Source organism: Heloderma suspectum, chromosome 3, assembly GCF_057233095.1.
Source record: "Heloderma suspectum isolate Gila_16-S chromosome 3, 16-S_ref, whole genome shotgun sequence".
In the NCBI taxonomy this organism is placed as follows: Eukaryota; Metazoa; Chordata; class Lepidosauria; order Squamata; family Helodermatidae; genus Heloderma; species Heloderma suspectum.
In genome coordinates, this window is record NC_139460.1 from 317,506,062 (window position 1) to 317,529,042 (window position 22,981).

At 43.6% G+C, this 22,981-nt stretch overlaps 1 protein-coding gene across 3 annotated transcripts; it reads right to left on the reverse strand.

The window, feature by feature from the left end:
* Nucleotides 1-2,370: 2,370 nt before the first annotated feature.
* On the reverse strand, nucleotides 2,371-18,313 carry DCUN1D1 (defective in cullin neddylation 1 domain containing 1). Of its 3 annotated transcripts, none has more exons than XM_084847597.1 (8): nucleotides 18,153-18,313; nucleotides 14,429-14,564; nucleotides 11,622-11,838; nucleotides 7,731-7,899; nucleotides 6,751-6,881; nucleotides 6,104-6,186; nucleotides 4,827-4,923; nucleotides 2,371-3,073 (listed from the first exon to the last, which is right to left on the reverse strand). In XM_084847597.1, the coding sequence occupies exons 3-8, from the start codon at nucleotides 11,794-11,796 to the stop codon at nucleotides 2,994-2,996; spliced, it is 735 nt and encodes a 244-aa protein (XP_084703723.1). In that variant the 5' UTR covers nucleotides 11,797-11,838; nucleotides 14,429-14,564; nucleotides 18,153-18,313; the 3' UTR covers nucleotides 2,371-2,993. The 3 variants fall into 3 exon arrangements, with proteins under 3 accessions (XP_084703723.1, XP_084703722.1, XP_084703721.1); XM_084847596.1 differs by lacking the exon at nucleotides 14,429-14,564 and adding an exon at nucleotides 16,787-17,355; XM_084847595.1 differs by lacking the exon at nucleotides 14,429-14,564.
* Nucleotides 18,314-22,981: the final 4,668 nt, after the last annotated feature.

Below are 22,981 nucleotides of genomic sequence, written 5' to 3' on the forward strand. Positions count from 1 at the left end.
CAAAAGGGCATGGCTAGGAAGAGGGGAGGCACCTTTCTGACAACTTCATACAAGTTAAAAAAAATTAAGCAATTTAATACTCAAGTTTTTATCCTAAAATTATTTTAGCATGTGCATAAAAGTGCGCTTCGAAATTTCATGGATGAATGAGACGCCAGTCATGAGACATCAGATAATGTGCCAGGTCTGAACTTCTCATTCTTAAAGATTAGAAAGGATTTTTAAAACATCTTGAATGGGAAATTTCCTAATGTTTTCTCTGTAAAGTGATTTCAGGAAAACAGCAAAGCATAGTTCATGGAGTTATATGACATTATAGCCAGATGGCATTTCAAGTGCTGCTGTCATGGAAAAACACAAGGAATAAAACCACAGTTGAAGTGAATAGCCACCTTCTCTGTGTTAGACACAAATGTAGTGTTAAATTAAGCACACTGGGGCCCAGGGCAGATGTAACACTTCCAACCGCTTAATCATGGCTGAAAGACTGGGAGATCTCTGGGGCTCCCTCTGCTTCTCACACATACAAATTGTTTCCCTTCCCATTTCAACATAAACGACATCTAGTGTTGTATCTCTGCCAAGGTTAACACTACGGTTCACTTTAATCAAGGTTTGCAAACTATCTCCTTACCTTAACTTTCAAATTCTGGTTGAAAGCTAAATACAGTTAGCATTAACTTCTGGGGAAATGTAATGCTAAACATGGCTTATACTGAAAAGGGAAGCGGGAGGGAATTTATACAAAAGGACAGAGGTGTGCATGAGCCTACAGGATACTCCCAATTTTTTAACCATGGTTAAGCGACTGAGAAACAGTATACCTGCCCTGGCCCTGGCTATGATCCAGCCAGAGTTAAGCACACAGTTAAGTTCTATTGAATACAAAGGAAGAGTCACATACATACTGAAGTTTCTCCCATTAAAAGCGCCTAACCCATTTGGCTGGATTAGGCTTGATATAATCTATACTTGCTTGGCAAAGGTGGACTTCTGAACTCTGACCCAGCAACTCTGGAGCACATGCAGGGGCTTCACTTGAGCAGGAACTCCAATGTTAGCAATAATTCCATGCATGGATCCCCATTGTCACCAATACTAATGTGAATGGAGGACCCCCTGCTCATACAGATCCCCATTTATACACTAGAGTCTCAGGTAACTTTTGTTCAGGGTGCTGATGCCTCTGTTTGGCAACCACAGTGACCTGCAGTTAATATAATAAGAGCAGAGACACCTGTCACTGACTAATGACATTGACTATCATGGCAGTACCTCTAACATCATAAAGATTTCTATTACATGGCTCAAGCCATCAAGTCTAGAAGGGATTCGTATCACACTCACTGTTATTCCAAAACCACAATCAAAAACCTTCCTTGGCCCTAATCAAGAAATCTATATTGTGTAACAAACATTACAAGTTCAGTATTGTATTCAAGTCTTAACATTTCAGTAGAACTTAACGGGAGCAGGGAGTAGGAAGAGATTTCCCCAACAAAGAGATGAGCATTTCAATACTACAAAATTGTTCTAGGTAACTCTAAGTGCAGTTGTGAGCAAGTTATTACCCACATTGTAGCTCATGGGTCGGGAACCTGTGGCCCTCCAGATGTTGCTGGACTACAACTCCCATCATCTCTGACCATTGGCTATGTTGTGAGTTGCAGTCCAGCAACATCTGGGGGGGCACAGCTTCCCACCCATTTTAGATTAAACCTGCTGGTCCTCGTTTTGCAAACCCTACAGCCAGTGGAAGTTAGAAATAACATGGCCCATGATACTTCACCATAACTTTGTCCACTTCGAACCAGTCAAAAAAAGTGGACAAAGATAGCAGAGTTAGGTGAATGATAGTGAACATACCAACTAGCCCCAAGGATTGAGGGGTGATGAGGAGAAAAGCCCCAATTCCCTGAAGAAGCCGAACACTGCCCTAGAACAGCACTACCTAATTAAACTGCGAGGCAGGCAGGTTACAGGGGCTGTCACTAGTCCAGGTGGACACAGACATCCCAGGGCCTGCCTGTTTCCCTTTGATACTGCATGTGTAAGCATTGTGAAGAAACATGGTGGCCAAAGCTGGAATGCTGGCAGACATGGGAAGCCACCAAGAACAACATGGGAGCAACAGCAAGAAGACTGAGGGAACAGCCAGAAACTCAACAAGCTTCACATGGCCCAGCTCCTGAAGACCAGGGCCCTAAAGGACGATTCAACTTTCAACATTAGGCACCCAGTGTTTCTGACTAGTTTATTAAAATACAGGCACTGTTAAGTGCCCAGTATCTGTGCTGTGTTTCAACAGTGTTCAGTCAAGCACCTATGTAGCTGGATTGCCTGATACTGAGGGAGAGAAAAATCCAAGCCTTTGTTGGGGTGTTTTGACATTTGCTTTAAACAAAGCAAAAACAAAAACCCTCACCACTCACATTGACAATAGCTGTAAAAACACGGAAGAAAACCAGATCCAATACACTTTAAACTTATCACTGTTTTAGGATATTCTCAGCATAGTCTTTGCAGCTAGCCCAAAAGAATGTTATCTGAAGGCCTTTTTTTTTTTCTTTTTTTAAAAAATAAAACAATCAGGTTGCAATGTTGATCTGTGGACTTCTTATGCCAAAGAGTTTGCTTGGTGAAGACAGCATGTGCTTTAGGTGGAACCAGAAATTTCAAAATAACCATCCAAAAACATTTAAGATTTATGGAAAGGATTAGGGTGCTCCATTAAAAAAGAAAAAGGACGATATCCACAATGCTGGAGTTTTCAAATGGGCAAGGATGGCCCAGGCTAGGAGAGAAGCCCAAACCACCCATAGTCTGATATGGTCCAAGGTAGATCCTTAAAGGTTTGCCTCAACCCTCAGCCTCTATTTCTTGAGGATTGGTCTTCAGTCCTGTTCAGTCAGTCAGCGGAAATTGACTGTGCAATTTTTCCCCATTATGTTTATTTGTACAGACTATGTACATTCTAGAAGGTTCACTTAGCACTACACTGTCGTACTTTTTATTCCAGCAATTTGAGGGCGTGCAAATTCCACAAAGTCATCAATAAGAACTGGCCATGCCCCTAGGAGAAAGTGGGGGAAACAGATGAATTATTAAGCCTTCATAACACTTTACCAAAATACGTATTGGAGGCTCTGAATTTTTACAAGCTTTCACAAGAGGGCAAACAGAAACATAGTAATACTAAGCATTTATATAGTACATTTCAAATGTTCAAAGCACTTGACATACAGTATCCCAATAACCCCTGAACAGCCCTGCAACATGGGTCACTATTCATATTTCATGGTTTAATTAAAAAAAAAAGATCCTGCTGTTTATTCAACAGTCATGGGATAGTCTCATTGTAACACACAATGAAAAAAAGAGCTTTTTTATTTCTTGGAATAACAGCTATTTATGTACAGTAGAAAGCCAAGTCCTTCCTCTAATATGATAATTTTGTATTTATTTATTTATACAACTTTTTCAAAACTGTGCAGATTCACCACACACAGCACCCTCCGGCAGGAGGAGATCTCTGGATGAAGCCAGGGATCAACAAATTGCAGCTGGGCTTGGCAGTCAATGATAATTTCAAATAGCCAACACTAAAAGTGCCTCTGGATACAGGCAGGGGGCCTTTCCCTTTCCACTGAGCAAGTGCAGCCTTGCCACTATGCACATATCCACAGCCCAGCATGAAAGAGAAGGGCTACAAGACAGATGTTAACCTTTTCCACCACCCATTTTCCCTGCGCTTCTCTTTTTAGAAATTAAACATTGCCTGCCCCCCATCCCCACCCTGCACCTGACAACCTTACCAGTATACCTACTGTACGCAATTAAGAACAGGATCTCTCTCACCCAAGAAACAGTCCTGGCTTTTTCCTAACTCCTGCCTGGAGTTACTTTCCCCCACAACTCTCCAACAAACTTGACTTAGGCAGGCCCTGTTTTTTGCACTCATCCCTACATAGAACTTAATTTGTACCTAAGCACAGTCCAGCAGGAATCTGTTTACAAGACTAGGGCAGATCAATAAACAACCTTTCCTTCTGGAAGAAAAAACACTCCAGGTTTTCTTCCTTCCTTGCAGCAACTCTCCCTTGCCTTAAAAAAAAAAAATGCCCCATGTACTGGAACGAGATGGGATTGGGCTAAAGCTTATTTTTCTCTAACATAAGGGAGTCGGGGGGAAAAAAGTCAGCAACGGTGACAGCTCCTCTTTAGCAACTAAGGAATTTTCAGAGAGCAAGACTGGGAAAACAAGTGGGGCAGGAAGGAAAGAATTTCAAAATGGCGCACTAAGTTCCCACTTAGTCAGTCATCCAATTGGAGGCAGGAGGGGCATGCAAGATTAGTGACTCAGCAGCTGGCAACTTAGCATACCATCTTAATAGGGGAAATGCTGTCAGGTTTTGGTTTTATTTTTTAAGAGCAAAATACCACAGCTGCATCTGGCTGGAAGCTGTTCACCAGAATGAACTTAATGGTCGCTATGGTGATGATGGTGACTGTAATATTGGATTGTGCCCAGTGTCTGTGCAAAATGACTGGCCTTATTTTTCAGAAGCTGGACAAACAATACCCTCATTGTATGCTCACTACACCCCTAAGAATTAAAACATCTCAGAGTACCAACAAATGAACAAATATGGCAGTGAAGGAAGTTAACAGGAAAGTACTGAAAGTTCTGGTAAAATAAACTGGACAAAAGTAGAATTGCTTGGGAAGGGAAGCCTCTCAGGAGGAAGATTTACTCCCTGAAGGGCTAGCATACCAGAGAGCTGGACTTGGACAAGTGTTTGAACAGGATCAAGTAGAAACATTACCTTCCTCATCATAATTTGACATATCATCCGCTATCATCGCACTGAAGTCTAGAAGAAGGTTCCAAGTGTCCTTCGGTATAGATCTTTTATGATGTTCCTGGTTGAGGGAAAACCATATTGTCATAATCAAAAGCATTATCTATGCACCAAGGTTTTTGGCAGGCCCAGAAGAGAGCCCAGAGCTCACTGCAGAACACCTGCTTTGCATCAAGAAGGTCCCAAGTTCAACCTCCAGCATCTCCAGTTCAAAGGTTCTTAGGGTTGGGAAAGAGCCCTGTCTTAGTTCTTGGGGAGCTACTGCCAAGTAGAGCACAGTGACCTGGTTCACATGTCACAACAACCCAGAATTTACTCAGTTTACCCATGATTTGTCTGCCAAATGATCGCACGAAGTGCAGGGGGGGGGGTTCAATCCCTGAGCTGTTTAATTCCTTCTTCCTTTGTCCATTCCCTCCCTGTATCTCAAATGCCTTTGCTATGCTGTAGTAGTAGCAGCATGTAGGGTGACTGGGTTTTTTTTTTAACCACTCTTGCCCACTGCCACTGTAGCCTGGAAAAACAATTCATGAACAACCCACAGTTCTGGGTTCGCACATAATGATAACCCTTAGTTAAAACAACCCAGAGTTCACATCCCAACAACAAACAATGGATTCTCTTCCTGGGTTGTTCATGGTTAACCCATAGTTTCAGGTTTGCACCTAACAACAACCCAGGATTCAACAACCCACATTCAACCCATACTCTGGGTTGTCATTACGTGTGAACCAGGTCAACACTGGGCTAGATGGACCAATGACTCAGTCTATGGTAGCTGTGTGTGTTCAAATATGACCCAAGAAACAAAATGCAGCACACCAGCTTGACAACCCCACTGTTTTCGCAGGCCAGGCAAGCAGCACAGCCAGGCACGTGGCTTATATGGCTGATGGGCCGCAAGTTCTGCAGACCTGGGCTTCAGAAGTACAGTTGCTCAGAATAGTAGTAAAGTTTGTAAAAGATATCCAAGAGAAACTTGAACATTTCCATATGGGATTTCTGGTTGTCATTCTCACATCCTCCTCCTTCAAATTTAAAATCAAGCAAGGTTTTGAGGCAAAGAAATCTGCCAGTTCTCCCTAATGCAGACTTGGCCCACAGCTGCTGACCATTGCTCGTGGGCAAAGATGGTTGATCTGGGTCTCTTCTGGAACAGCCAGGCAACAAGGATGGCTGCAGAAGCTCCTGTAACTGAACATCTAATCATTCCTGATGAGGCAATTAATACTTGAGCTTACCAATAAAAATTTGTTCCACAAGTCTAGGAATTTAAATCTTCCATGAAGTACTAAATTCCAGTAGGCGATGGCCATTTCTAAGTCTGTAAGGTTAAATAAAAAAATTAACTCACATTTAAAAATATCTACATTTTTCCCAGACATACTAATTTTGGTATTGCACAATAAACTGATGGTTACAAAGAAACTGTCTATACAAGAACACTTTGATGGTTTGAAGATCTTGGAGATTCCCCCCCCCCCCCTTCCAAGGACATCTAGGACTGCCACAACTAGACAGTGGGGTTTCACTTTCCCCTCCCTTCCCCTGGATAGCTTCTCATGCTTCTGAACATACCCCAAATTTCAGGGGTGACTTGCCCCCTGGCAAATTAAGCTAGATTTGGAAAAAAGAGGCCTTGGAAACACTACTGAACACACAGCAACCCTTCAGGACAGGGCCAAGATGTCAAGTGAGATATACTTTTGCAAGAGGACATAGTTGCTTAGGTAATCTTAGTAGGCTGGTCTTAATATGTGATCACCACATCTGAAGAAAGGGAGATATTTTCTATCATCAGATTCAGCAGTAGCCGTGCCAGGACTCTGCATTCCTGCAGGCGGCTTGGCTCACTTATTTCTGTACTAGGAAATTTTGGCATACATACCTAAACCTTTCTGTCCTGGATTCTTTGCAAAGTTGAAAGTAAACTGATAAAAATCCTTAAACCTTCCTGGCTCTTTCAATTCTTGTTCCATTTTAGGAATCTGGGCCTTTAGTTTTTCTATGCTGTCACATCTGTATTTTTTTTTAAAAAAAGAAGTTTATCTGTGCATTAGTCAGTATATTATACCATTATTTTAAACACGTATTTATGACCAAATAGTTGCTTTAACAAAAGATAATATTACATTCATTTCCTTGCCAAATAGTTTTATTTAATCATTCCTCAAGCTCTCTTCCATATTTAACCAGTGATTAAAAACAAGTTCACCAATACAGTTATGAACTATCTAGAGTCAGAACGTCCTTAGGAGGCAGAGCCTGAAGCCACTTCACCAAGAAAGATTAGGAACCCCTTTTAGGCTCCAACACTGCTTTTCACAGAGCTATGAATATGGTGAAAGTGTCAAATAACAATAAACAAATACACACACACATACAGCCAGGAAGGGGAAGGGGTAGTCTTTGAGATTCAGTCCTTAGAAATTAGACTATTTAATTTAAATGATCTGGCAGATAGTATGTTTTCTTGATCTTGTGAACAGGCAAGGACTTACAGAAGAGCTTTATCAGGAGTACCAGACTGCCATATAGAAATATAGCATTTGTGTTCTCTCATAGCTTTCTCGTGCCTTGCACCAATATGTTTGCCAGCATTTAGAAGACAAAATACCAAACAAATATTCTGAAGTCAGTTCAGTTCCTTGTAGGAGAAGATTTGTTTGGAGCATTTTCTTCTAAATTTCAGTGTATGGCCTGGTCCTACACTCCACGGAGTCAGCAGTGTGTATGTAAAAACAGCAAATGGACAGAGCTTGAATGGCTCTTCCTCAGCTCTATAAGATGCTCCTTCAATTGCAGAGGCACAAACCTCTACTTGCACAACAAGATTGGGCTACTCTCATATACCCATTGAACACTTACCCTAGTTCTGTCATCCCATCCATGAATTCCATCTTTAAGAATTCGCACTGCGTTGCAGCTCTGAACTTCCAGGCAATAATCAATACGCTAATACTGGCAGGGTCAAGCGCAAGGTCATCACAAAACTGCTGTATACCATCTATGCCAATTTTATTCTCATCTTGAGGATCTTGGAGTTTAAAAGTGAAATAAAATAAATGAAAATCTACAACTTCTTTGAAACTATTTCTAACAGGAATATAGCCATGCACTATTTCAAGACAAATCACTTCTATCAGAATCCACTTTCTAAGTCAATGGTGGGCAACCTGTGGCATTTCAGATGTTTTGGCCTATATCTCCCAACAGCCCTAGCAAGCATAGCCAATCATGGGAATCGTAGGCCAAACAACTGGAGGATCACATGTCGCGCATCCTTGTTCTAACCCAAGGGACATGAAATGCTGGCAGCTGCTATTTAATTCATCTTTTATCCAGCATTTTTAAATGTGTAGGAAGTACACATGGAACCCTTATCTTGCCTGCGATTACGATCGTACTGTAAGGTGAGCTACTTAGGGTGGTATCCTATGCATGTTTAGACAGAAAAAAGTCCTACATCTCCCAGCATTCTGGGAGCTGTAAGGCTTCTTTCTGTCTAAACATGCAAAGGATTGCACCCTTATTCACATTTCAAAGAAGAGACAGAGTTAATCACTTGACTAAACCCTCTCATTGAAGGACTGGATTTCACCCATCTTCCCTGTGAGAAGAAGCTAAAATGCAGTCCAGGATGGAAGATTCTTGAGAGGGGAGGGAGAGAGATTGTTCAACAAATTATTGTTAGGAAGGTTGGAGAAAAGTAGGAACCACGCCCAAAAAGAACGTGGGTACGGTAAGGATCTAAAATTCTAGATAGAACCTGAGAGCTGATGGAGTTTTGTGGCTAAGAGACTGAGCTACAAATCAGGAAGACTCCAGTTCAAATCTCTGCCACAAACTCACTTAAGTGGCCTTAGGCAAGCCATTACCTCTCAGCCCTAAACTCCCACCTGCAGTATGGAAATAATATTGACCTACCTTATAGGGCTGCAGTAAGAAGGACAATATAATGTATATGAAACATAATAAGACACTCCCTTATTATGTGAGTTACCTGTGGTGAGTAAAAATGTTTCCATGCAACTAGACACAGCCCCATTACTGCGCTGTGCAAGCTCCATGGGCAGGCACAGCAGCTACAACACAAGGCTGCTACTTACAAGATGGCAGAGGGAGAGACATTGGGACACTGAACTGGTTCACATGTCATGGTGGCAAATTGTGTGTTAACCCAACAATAAATCATAGGTTAACTCTGGGCTGTTTAACCCATAAACAACACAGTGTGTCCGGGTTCAGACATCATGCTAATAGCCTATGAATGGGGCATGTGTAGACTGTTTATGAAAACCAGAAACAGTGAGCATGTTCTGCACATCCCTGCAAATTGTGGATTAATTAACCCACAATTTGTCACCGTGATGTGCGAAGCAGGGCATTCTGTCAGCTGAAGTTATTACAATCAGAAAAAAATGACAAAGTATGCCAGGCCTGTGCAAATAGTCAGAGGAAGGGACCATAGGAAGAGTGCTTCCATTCTTTATATTTATGGGTCTGTTACACATGTGATTCCTCTATTTATACCTGACAAATATTTTCAAAAATTCAATGCTGTTTCATAAACGTTAGGGGGGTTCCTCCCCACCATAAATATCCTTGAAAAGGATGCAACCTCCAATTAAAGAAGGTGGGGTTGGATTTCAGGATCTTACTTTATTTTATTTCAATCTATTTTGTATTGTAAGTTCCAACAAAAACAAAAACAAACAAAAACCGAAATCTTGCTTTATATCATCCGGCCTATTTGGTGACCAGTATTAAATTCTGGTCTTTTCTACCTAGATTTGATTTTCCACCTTGGTCAGTTTTGGAATGTTCCTGTCTGGATCTTCTCTCCAAATGGATGGCATTAGGTTCTCAGCACATTAAAATGGATAGGGTTCCGCCCACTGTTAGGACTTTTAGAGACATGTGGCGTATGTCATGTCAATTCCATTTTGTTCCATTTTCTCATGCTGAACTGACTCTATGGGGAAATCCAGATTTAAAAATTGGTAAGAAAATGTTTTTGTGGAGGACTTGGATGGATAAGTTGATTTTTACCTTGGATCAATTAGAGGGTGCTGATAATGAGTTTTTGCCATTCTTAGCTTTGCGTGCCAAATACAATTTGCCTGCTACAGCTGAATAGCAATACTTGCAATTGCAACATTTGTTAGAATCTAGGTTTGGCCCTGCCACTTTTACAGCTTCGGAATCTCCTTTGCTATTGGAAGCACTTATTGAGGCTAATCAGTTATATCGACCTATGATGCATGTTTATAAATAATTATCGGTAAATAAACATAATACATGAAGTCTTAAGCAGAAATGGAATAGGGAACTGGACTGTCCCATTTTGCCTTATCAATAGATCACTGCATTAGCAACTGTATCCAAAGCGTCTATGGATCTCAGGTTACGTCTTATTCAGCAAAAACTCTTGTTCTGTGTCTATTGGATGCCACAACATCTCTTTAATAAGGGTTTGTCTAAGTTGGCGAATTGTTGGAGGTGTAATACAACTAAAGCTTCTTTTAATCATATGTTTCTGCAATGCCCAATAGCTGCCTCTTTTGGGGAGGAGGTTACTGTATGGATAAACTTTGTTTTGGAATACTCTTTAATATTTACTGATGTACATGTCCTTTTTAAATTATCTACCTGCTCCCTGGAAGTCCTTTTTGATAGCTAAAAGACTGATACTACACCATTGGAAGGATAAATGCTCACCTCCTATAATGCAATGGACTGACAACCTAACAACGCTTTCAACGTTTGAACAGGCGGTATATAGGTGCCACTCGCAAACGGATACATATATGGATAACTGGTCTGACTTTGTTGAAATTTATGCATAATTTTCTTTTGTTTTAAGAAAACTGTATTTTCATGTGTTTACACACACACACTTCAAAAGCATGAATTGAAATTGATATATTCAAATCATGTAGTTATATTTTTCCCCTCTTTTCTTCTCATGGTTTTGTTGAAAGTTACAATAAAAAAATATTTAAAAAATTATGGGCCTTGCAGTTATGTTGTTTGCCAATGGCAATTCATTTCTTCCAGCCCGATATCTTGTCGCTGCCAAAATGCCATGTGGGTGGTGTCATTCTCACTTGGCCCTATGTCACATGAGATGAAATTCTGGAAAACTGGCTCCCACGCATCTACATCAGAAGGGTGCCTTTCTTAGCCTGTAAAGCAAGCACGTTCAAGGACAGAGATCTACCTTTCTACTGACACACAAGTTTCATTAGTCACCTTTGGAATACTGTGTCCAAGAAACAATCCATTTTATGATATTTGTCTATTTTTAATTAAGAGAAATTTGGGGAAAGCAGATAGTGTAACTCAAATGCTATGCCAGTAACTCGAACATCGTGGAAAGAACCAGTGGGGTATTTGGACTAGGAAAAAACAGGTTCAAGTCTATACTCAGCCAGGAAGCTCGCTGGGTGACCTTAGGCCAGTCACCATCTCTCCAATCTACCTCACAGGTTTGTTGCAAAGACACAATAGAGGGGGACCATGTCTACCACGTTGAGCTCCTTAGAAGAAGGATGGGATTAAAATGTCACAACTAAGTAAAAGGGAAGTGTTTGTCCTACAATTTTTAGACCATGTTCATTCCTCCTCCTTGGTTTGTTCTAGAAATGACTTGGCCCCAGCTGAAATCAAGGTTTCTGGCCTGGTTTCCAGATGAGGTGAAATCTATAGGTATATTAATGCATGCAAGAGGCTAACAAAAAACTACATTATACTCACCTTTGTATCTATTATATAGCTGTTCTAATTTCTTTCTGTCCAGGGAGCCTTTGACATTTTCTCGTATATACAGTTCAGGATTTTGAAAAAAATTATCCGTTGCAACATCTAGCTTCCAGTCATTCTGAGACAGACAACTCACTGCGGTCTTTTCACTGGACTGCGTGAAGATCATAAACTGCCGAACTTTATCTTTCTGTGATGACTTCAACTTGTTCTGGAAATGTGTCAGAAGACAGAATAGTGAGACTTCACATGTGCTTACCTGAGGAGGAACATCTAACTTCCTCCTAGAACCCAAAAGGACAACTCAATCTCCACAAGTGATATATGGAGTCTGACAGAGGATTAAGGCAGATATTCAGAAAGTCTGCTTGGTAAGTTCCTTATCTTGTTTTCCTTTTATTTAACAATTTAATTCCAAGTTACATTGCTTAGTGCCACTCAAAGCAGCTCACAAATCCAATAAACCAACTGTTTAACAGAATGAGACTGTTCGCACAACATGACAGCTCACCATGGGTTATTTAACCCACAGTGAGACTGTGGCACATGCAGTCAGCATTTTGAATATGCAAACCCCCCTCAGGGGTTGTCATGTCATGCGAACCTGGCAAGCATGGGTTATGCGAGGGTTAAACAACCCTCGCATAACCCATGGTCTGTTTTAGGTGCCCTGTTCCAGACAGAAGGCTCCTAGAGCTACGAATCAAAAGGCACTGTGTACTGATTCCAACTTTTTCTCCTTAATTGATTTTCTGCAGTAAGAAAAAAGATGGAAGAAATGGCAGGAAAACATAGGAGAGTTATGAATGGAAAGCAATGGTGTCTGATCCCTGCGTAAAATTCCGTGTATCAGGCGGGGCAATGGTGAGATAAATGCCTTGTTTGGAAGCACCCCTAAACCTTTACTAAAATTTTATTCCTGTACTTCCGCAGGAAAATTATGCACAGCAATAATTATGCATATTGTAGATTATGCAATAGTGGAGAGATACTAGGAACCACTAATTCTGCATCCTGACTAATGGAGATTCTTCAGTCACCATGAAAACATAGCCAGTAAACTAAGGCATTTGATAGCATCATCTGGTGGAGAAACTTTACTATGCCAAACCTTCACATGATAAAACAGGCGATAAAACATTATAGTGGAGATAAAAATCCACTTAGCCACATCCATCTATGGTTACCATTTTTCCCTGGTTAAAGTAGGCAAGTGTAGAAGCCTTCAAAGCAGCTAACAATATAAACTGTGAAAAAACAATGCATAAAACATAAATTAAGAAAGCAATCGTATGCCCACCAGACAGTGTCCATAGGCAGGGGGGCGGCGGCACAGGACTGTTAAGTTTCCTGGCTGACCTCGGAGCCAGGAAACTGCACTCCCCGCCCCTTCCCCATCCCCCTCATAGCCAGCACAGAGAGAACTGCACCGGCTACCTCTCTGTGCTCAGAAAACAGAGCATGGAGATGGGGAAAGGGGGGCATTCCCAGGGGCGGGGAAGGGAGGAGACCAGGGCAGCTGCCTACACCATTTCCTATGGACCCCCCAGCCTCCTTTCTTCCCCTCTGAGGTGCTGCTAGCAGAAATGCAGGGTGGCTGAGCATGATGGAGCTGCCACTCTCCTCCCGCCCTTCACTGGATACCCGGCAGCCTCTGAGTTCAGAGGCTGCCAACTATCTGGATAGGATTGCACCCTAAAACAACTAAGGGCAGTGAGCAGTAGTAAAACAGACAATCCATCAAATATTTGGGAGAATAAAAGCCACCTTGATTTGTCTCTTAAAAAATAGCAAACTTGGTGCCGTCCAAACGACCCTTGGGAGGAAATTCCAAAGATGGAGCACCACCATAAAAAAGGCCTTAGCCTTGGTCACCACCACTCACCTAAACTCAAAAGGCAGGGACATTCAGAGCAAAGCTTCTGGAAAAGATCTCAAAAATAGGGAATGCTCATATGGGAGCAGCCAGCATTTTTTAAATGTGTGGAGTGTTTCTTTATTGCTTAGAAAATACACAGATTTGGTGTACAACTAAAACACAGAAAGCTGTAATGCAAAAAAAAAAAATCACCCAAACCATATATAAAACTAAACAGCAACATACTAAAAGCCCAGGAATCTAAGTTTCCCTACAGCAACATGCAAGACAATGATAGTACACTTATCACCAGAGAATCTGGTTACATGGGCTAGCATCCAAAGAGCTATTTTGGGTGTGCCTGGTGGGACCAGAACACACACAACCATATTACAAATTGCTTGCGACATGGGGGGCTGCTGTGCAAGAAACACAACCCCCCAAACCCCTTGGCCTTACAGAACTAGTCATGTGAGTTTTAGATTCCAGCCATAGTAAATTAAGAAACAGAATGTTATAGAACCACAGTGCCATGATGCTGTATTCTCAAGGCATTTACTTTCTTTTCTTTGAACAACACATGTTAAGATAAATGAGCATGAGCAGAAACTATTTGTTATTTGGCTGGGACTTCAGCCCCCAACACTGGGCAGCAAGCACCTTTGATTTCAATAGAACCTCTCAACTATGTTCACAGCTTTAGGGAAGTGATGTGCCAACTCAACATCCTAAGGAGGCAATTCAGAAATCTGTTAAGGCGGAATTGTACATTACAGGTGACACAAAGATGCTGCTGCAAAAGAGCATTCCCACGTTAAGCTCTCCCCACGGAAATGTGTATCAATACTTAGCCACATTCTCATGCCACCATGTGGTGCATTGTCCACCTCTACCAGCCAATGATGCAGAATGATGGTGGGCAAATGTGCACATGACAACATACCTTGAAATGTTACAGCAGAGAGAGGGAGATCTCAGCATGGAGTGACACTTTGGAGAATTTTGGGCAATGAACCTGTGTAGTTCAGCACTTAGGTACATGTGATCCATTTTCAATGGGACTACATCAGTTTAAATACCTGTGAATCACCCCAGAAATATAACACCATAAAACAAAATTTGATGTTGAGAACACAGTGGTTTTACTTTTTCACAAATCATCTCCTTTATACTGTGTAAATCAGGGGCGGGGTGGGGATTCTTAACCAGCAATGTGCTACTGCATTCAGAACAACATGCATTACCCCACTCATGCCCCTCTCCAGCAGCTAAGAAGCTGCTGTGTATCTGGGTCAGAGAGACAGTCTGTGTAACTTTACATACATGTGTCAAAAATCATACTAACATCCTGTAAATGAAAGTCAATTGAGAAAAATATATGGGTAAAAGTGTGTTTTTTATCATAATTACAGAACAGGGGAGCCATAAAAAAAAGATTACAGTGTCTGAAGTCAACTGGGAGACTCTACAGAAGTTTAAAAAAAAATAAAGAGCTCCAGGAAGAGCTCTGTGCAACTCACAAGCTTACCACCCTGCCCTATTTAGGCTGCCAGATTGCTAACTTCAGAATATGCGTGTAAGCTTTTAAACCCGCCACTTCAGTAGCAAAAAAGGCAACCATGGTTTCTACTACATATTTCTCCCCCAGTTCTATCCCCAACCCCACCTCTTGCCTGTTGTAATGGGCAAATGCCACAAACTGCATGAGGAGGGCATGTGCAGGAGAACCCACAGCTGCCTCTTCTCCCCCTGCATTGGGGAATATAAAGCAATACATAGATCCTGGCCATCCAAACCCACGAACACAGTTGGTCCAATAAATATGTACGATAATTTAGATACTGAGAAGATAAATAAAAGATTGTTTGCAAAATCTGATTATCATATGGTATGTGGTCCCAAGATAGTCTATGAATAGTAAAGAACACATAAAAACCTTTCAATAGCATATTAATTTTACTACAACATCAAGTCCTGATGACAGAAGCAAACTCTTAGAACTTATATATCCAAAAACTTGAATCCAGATGACATAAGATACAATTCTTTTTTAGTTCTTTGGACAGACTTTATAGAAGATGGAAGGACGATGTCTCATACCTCTTGAGACAACTACTACAATATAAACAGACTTTGCCATAACTTATATTACACTGGCTAAATACTCCTTTGTATTTTCCCAGGAAGTTGGGTGTTGATATGCACATAGGTAAAGAGAAAACATCCTGGGTGTGTGCTCTGAGACCAAAGTTAAATGTATTCAAACACCTTAAGTAGTTCAGGAGCCTCGATATACTCACTGTACTTCCTGAAGAATCTTACATGATGTTTAATTAAAGCCTCTGCACAGTGGCTGAGACAACAAGTAACTAGGAAGTGCTCAGATCACATAATCAGGAAGAATACCTGAAATAATCTCAGAAGCCCACTAATAAAATAAATACATTGTAAACTAAATTACTACGGCTGCAATTTTCAAGATATTTAATATGTAACTTGAAGAAGTTAGATACAGTAATTTGGGGATTCTGACCGATATAAAAATTATTTTTAATTCCTCTACTTTCCTTTTATTAAGCATTCTAATTGCAAAAAAGTGCATGGGAATATAAGTTTCTTTCAACATTTAAAATCTAGCCATCTAGAAAAACAAATGTGAATACACTTTTCAAACCCAACCTAACCCTTAAAGTAAGTGCCACTGAGTTCAGTGAGACTTACTCTTAGGTTGCTGCCTTAAGCACACTTACTTGGAAGCAAGTCCCACCAAAATCAGAGAGGATTACCTTTGAAAACACATGGTTATGATAGGTCTGTTATGCAATGAAAAATACGCATGTGTGTGTGTGTATACATATACACATACAATGTCTTTCTCTCTGTCTTACACACGCATGCACGAGCACACACACAGAGTCTTCTGGTACCTTAAATACTAACAGGTTTATTGTTTATATTAGGCCTTTGTGGACTAGATTCCATCCATCATATGCATAAAAGTTTATTCCTCAGCTGGCTGGGTTATTATATATATGTATTTATATGGAATATCACACACACATATAAAAGTCATGCAAAAGGTCACGATAACATAGTGGAACAGCAGGCATATGAAATGTAAGTAGGACAAGAAGAGACTAACCCCTTCACAAAAACACTTAGTAAAATAATAATAATAATAATAATAAAAAATCTTCCTAGGTGTGCTATGCTAATTTAACACCTATAGGGGGAAAGAAAACTACAGCCCAAATTGCATTTCAATCCAACAGATCTGAATTCTAGTTCAGCAATTTCATACCAGAGCCTCTCTTGAAGTCTTTTGTTCAAGTGCGGTGACTTTTTGGTGAACAATAGCGTGTCCAGGGAAATTCAAACATTCTCCCAAAGGCTTCCGAATGTTGCCATTTTGGGTGTCAGATTTGTGTCTATTTTTTCTCTTTTGTAGCGAATGTACCAGTTTCTTTTAAAGGCATTACTGGAGGGTGATGACACATGTCATACTGGAGGATAAGCGGGTGAACAAGCCCCTGATTGAATTACTGGTTATTAGGTCCTGTAATAGCACTGCCTCAGAAGATATTGGGACTGACTTGGCACTTGGGTTTGTTGCCGGGTCCAGCCACTTGGTCTAAGTCTCTATTAGGTGGCTCATTGTTGTTAGTGAGTAACCATTAGGTTTGTTGTCTGTTAATGAAGAACGGGCTTCCGTAGATCACTAATTTTAACTGGAAGCTGTAGATGGCAAGTGGCATTTTGTCACTTTCTCTTCCGGGTCTGTCTTGTAATAGGCAACTCCTGGGTACCAGTCCACTTCTTCACTTCATTAAATGTGTATTCCAGTTTTAAAATGCCTACTACAGGGCAGCCCTGGAAGAGAAAGTAACAGAACGTGGCTTATACTTGCCAACCAAGGATAGCCATGCACCTGAGGAATCATCTCTAGTCTACGAAAGCTTCCGCCACAGTAAAATCTTATAAATCTCTAAGGTGCCACAGGACTCTCGGGCAGTTTTGATGAAACAGACTAATGCAGCTGCCCCCTCTGGAATCTCTCAACATACATCTACACATAAACATTCTACAAAGAGTTATCTATATCACACACACACACACATATAAATATATAGTGCTTCCTCCAGAAGCATAGAGATAAAACGAGGAAGAGGCCCAAGCAAGCAGCATCCGCACACTCAAAAGAGCCCTGTTTCAGATGCCCAGGGCTCAGCCTCCCAAGGGACCAGCTATCCTGTCAGTCCCCAAATTAAGAAGGGGCAACTAACCCCTGCCCCTTCACTCGCACACGCAGTCCAGCCACACAAATCTTCAGGAGCCCAGCTCCCTTCTACTCCATACAAGCCCAGGGGGAAGGTCATCCCGCACCCCCAGTCTGCCCGCCCACCTGCTTCGGCTCTCTGGGGGTCGTGGGTGCCCCTCAGGCCTAGTTTCCCTCCCGCCCCCGACTCAAGGACCCCGGCCTCTCGCCTAAAAGGGGCTAGGAGACCCGGGAAGGCCTGAGGAGGGTCCCGCGCTGTGTTGCCCCCTCCCGCCGCCGCCGCCGCCGCCTGCTTCCCCCGGCTAGGCCCCGCGTTGCCAGGCGATGGCGGCGCTTGCTTGCTCCCGCCCTCCCTCAGCGGCCTGGGCCTAGGAGCAGGCCGGGCTCTCACCATGGTGGGGGCTGCACGCGGGCCTCGCTCCCCTCCTGGGCCGGCTCAGGCGGACACTGAGGAGGAGGAGGAGGAGGAGGAGGAGGAGGAGGAACGATGGTGGCGGCGGCAGCGGCGGCGGCTCCCGGGGCTCCTCCTCGCGGGCCCTGCCTTCCGCCGCCGAGCCGCTCATGCGCACTGCGGCGGGGCCGCCCCGGGCCGAGGCCGGTGTGGGAAATGGGGAACCGGCCGGCCCGAGGGCTGAGGAGCGGGGCCAGGCGCCTGCCCCGGGGCTTCTGCGCGGGACAGGGGCCCGCGAAGCCGCCGCCCGCAACCGTCTCCTCGTTGCTGAGGCCTGCCCCCTGCCCGGCCTCAGTCCGAGGTGCCCCGCTGAGGGAGCGTGGCGGCGGCGCGGGGACGGAGAACGATCCTGACCCCGTTTAGGGGGCGGTAATGAGGCATTCGCGCCTTCAGTTCCCCTGAGCCGCCCGCATCAGAGGGCGGCGGGGATGGGGGGCGCGATTCTGGCGTGTGGGCCGGTCAGTCAGCCACCCCGCTCCTGTGGCGGGGGAGACGAGAGCCTAGGAGGGTCGATTGGGGTGAGCTGTTGTAGGGGAAGGGGGAAGGTTCCTGTGACGGCGCCCGTCTGGCGCTTCCCACCCCGGTTCTCCAATGGGGTGGGCAAAACCTTAGCCCCATTATTGGCAGTGGTGAGAGTCACACCTCCCTTTCCGACAGGGTATTATTGGGGGTAGGGGAGATCGGGTCTTCTCTCCCCCCACGGCCATTTCGTCCCTTTCTGCGGCAAATGCACGACCCCGTCGCACTGGCGTTGTTCAGCGATATGAGAAGGGAGAGATGGAGACCCCCTGTGGGGCGGGGATTGGCAAGGTCACTCCTTCCCTCCTCTCTTCCAGGCCGTTTCTTCCCTTGATGAGTGGATCAAGGATCCTATAGGAACCTCCTATGAGACCCACAGGCAGTGTAGACTTTTTGTCTTTCATGAGGTAACTCATGGGAGACGCACACACACCCCTTGTAGGGAGGGTATTGGGGAGCTACATGCCACACATGCGCGCGCACGCACACCCCAGATTAGGGTGGCAGAAACAGGGCCTCTTAACACCAAAGAGCTTATGGGGTATAGTGGGTAGACTAGAGTGTTGCAATTGTGTTGGATTGAGGAGGTAAAGGTAAAGGTGTCCCCAGCCAGTCGTGTCCGACTCTAGGGTGCGGTGCTCATCCCCGTTTCTAAGCCGAAGAGCCAGTGCTGTCCGAAGACGCTTCCGTGGTCATGTGGCCGGCGTGACTGAACACCGAGGTGCACGGAACACCGTTACCTTTCCTGCCAAGGCGGTACCTATTTATCTACTTGCAATTTCTTGCTTTCGAACTGCTAGGTTGGCAGAAGCTGGGACTGAAGACGGGAGCTCACTCCGTCACGCGGCACTCGGGTCTCGAACTGCTGACCTGCCGACCTTCCAGTCTGCAGTTCAGCGTCTTAACCACTAAGCCACCGCGGCCCCTGGATTGAGGAGACCTGGGTTCAAATCCCTGCTCAGCCATGAAACTGAATAGATGCCCTTGGGCTAGTTACATACACCTCCACCTAACCCAGCTCAGACCATCATTGTGAAAAGAAAATTAGATGACCCTCTGTGTATCTCCACTCTCCCAAACTCCAGGGGTGGGATATCAATTTGATGACAATCCCAGCAGTTTAATTCTGATTTGGGGCTATCAAGTTGATGGGCTGAGATCCTAGCCCCAAATGTACAGAGAAGAGAGGAATACCCTATGGGGTAGTAGCTACTATTGGAAAAAGGGCCTACCTTCCTTTCCCTCTTCATTAATTAACATTTTGACATCCTTGGTGGAGTGGACTTCCCCACACTGACTCATTTCAGTCATGGCAGAGAGAAGGAAGGATATCAGATGAACAACAGAATCACACTCTGCATTCAGTGAGTGTGGTAGTCATATTAATTTTGCCTACTTGCCCCTTGTGAGGAAGAGTCTTCTCTTATTTGATGATCTTTCAATAATGCATGTACATTATGTTGGGCTGATATTCTATAGTCCAGTTATCTGGACAAAGATCCTTAGCACCTGATTTTTTGGCTTTTAGATTTAGCAGTGATGTTCTAGCCCCAACACTTGCTGGCAAATCCAGCTGTTCTTCACCACTTGTTTCCATCTCTCTTGGCATGGGAGTGAGATGTTGGAGCACCAGAGCAAGAGAAATGACCCCTTTATTCATTCCTCTTTCCTGGTCTCTCAGTTCCTCAAGTTGTTTCAGGTAATGAAAAGTTGAAAACCTCCATAATACCCCAAATAGTGAGCAAGCTTTTGAAAGTTTCCACACCACTTTTTAACATTTTGGTTGGTCGTAATAAAGACATTAACCTACTATAGAGTTTGCCGGGGGGGGGGGGGGTGTCTCCATGGACCAACATGGCTGTCTATGCTTTTTCATATATCCCAAAATACCTTTGCCGAAAGTCAGGAAAAGAGAGGCAGGAGACCTCTTCCTGCCCATGCAGGACATGGAGATACCCACCCTCCCATTGAACATATATCCCTCTTCTCCATCCATCAAGACCTTGTTAGCAGCTTGAGGGGAAGCCTCTCCCCTTCCTAAAACGACTGGGAGGGGGAAATACGTTCTACTCTGGAGGCATCATGCAGCCCAATCCTATACCGATTTTAGTGGGTTTAAGCCAGGGGTGGGCAACTTGTGGCCCTCCAGGCATTTTAGCCTACAGCTCCCATCAGCCCTAGCCAATGGTGAGGTATCATGGGAGCTGTAGGCCAAAACACCTAGAGGGCCATAAATTGCCTCACCCCTGGCTTAGGCACACCTAACTGCATAGGTTCAGACAGCAAAAGTGTGACGCTAAATCCCAGCTTCCTGCTTGTGACACAACTGCACTGTGTCAGTTATGGGGGATTTGGAGGCTGAAGGATCTTGGCTTGGATCTTTCTGAATTCTGGTAGCTCTGTGATTCAGTAACCAAAAACCTATTCCTTTAGTACTTATTGCTTAATTAGACTTCATTGATGTTTTTCTTTGTCTTCTTGCCAGTACCCTGCCTGTTGCTGTTATTATCAGTCATTTCTAAAACACTCTTCCGCATATAAAGTTAAAACTCTTATCTGCTTTATCCTCCCAAGGAACCTGTCAGATGGTGTGGAAAAAGTGGACAGAGGTGTTTTTCCCCTGTTTCATAATACTAGACCTTAGGGCTACCCAATGAAACAGATTAGCAGCACATTCAAAACAAGCCAAAGAAAATATTTCTTCACAGAACATATTTGTGAAATTTGATGCCACAAGTTGCAGTGATGGCCACTGGCTTGAACAGGAGATGAGAGAAACTCATAAAGGATAAGCCAATCTACAGCTATTAGCTATAATGGCTGTATAGAAAGAACAGGTTCAAGGGCAGAATGCTACTGCATACCAGCTGTTGGGGAGCAAACGGGGCTGTTACCTAAATGCCCTGTGTGTGTGCTTTCAAGCCCAGCCCCCTGATTCATCATGGGGCAAATTTTTAATCTAAGATTAAAATTTTAATTGACAACTGATTAAATTGATCAAAGGTTACAGACCTAAAAACACAAAGCATGAAAGTCTGATGCAAGTTTTCTCTTCCTGTTTCCTCTTCTCTGACTGCTTTTAAATAGCAATTAGTTATGACATGCGTCTCAGGTTTATAGGGTTGTAGGTCACAGTTCAGGGTGTTCACTCTGTTTCATCCCATCACTGCTACCCTGACACAATTTCTTCCGGACTGCTTCAAGGCATTGTTACCTAATCATCCTTTTGTTAGGAGCAGGTTCCATAAGGCAAAGTCACTGGCTGGGTTCAGATGTAATACTAAGCCATGGTGATAAGCAACCTGAGCTGCCCATGATGGGCTAGCGTATCGGGGGAAGGGGGTGTTCCTGCCAATGATGGGTTAATTCCCCTGATTAAGCCACCCTCAGAACCCACACTCTGCAGTAAGGGCTATTTTACCTATAGCGGGTTAATATGTTGTCTGTTCTGCCAGCATGGGTTACAGAGATCGCCTACAGAGCTGCTCAGCAAGATTGGCCAAAAATGCTGCTGTCTCTCTGCTCTCAAGCGATTTCTATTCCCACCACAAAGGAAGCTGGGAGGGAGGGATGGCTGAGAGGACTACAGGAGGAGGAGAGACGGCGGGGTGAAATAAACTACTCTGTGTCGCTTGTTTGCCCGATTGTCTGACGGGAGCACAGTAGGTTGTTTGCATAACCACCCACCCAGAGTAGCTAACCACCTACCATGGGTTAGCATGACGTGTGAACAACCCCACTGTTAATAAAACAGGGCAAGGCAGGGTTGGTAGGATTTTGTTTTGTTTTTAATAATATATTTTATTACAGTTGTATCATGCCTTTACTCACTGGAAAAGACCCTGATGCTGGGAAGGATTGAAGGCAAAAGGAGAAGGGGACGGCAGAGGATGAGATGGCTAGATAGCATCACCGATGCAATGAATATGAACTTGAGCACGCTCTGGGAGAGAGCGGAGGACAGGAAGGCCTGGCGTGCTATGGTCCATGGGGTCACGAAGAGTCGGACACGACTTAACAACTGAACAACAACAACAACATGCCTTTCCTCCAAGAAGCTCAGAGCAGCCTTCAACCCCCACTGGCAAGGTAGGTTAGGCAGAATGATAAGTAATTTCAATTGAACCTGCATTTAATTTTTCCACGTGCAGGCCTATCGCTTCAACCATTGCGTCCCACCAGCAAATGCAGGCATACTATTATGCATGCAAAGATGCCAATATGAGCTGAACATGGAGACCTTGTTCAAT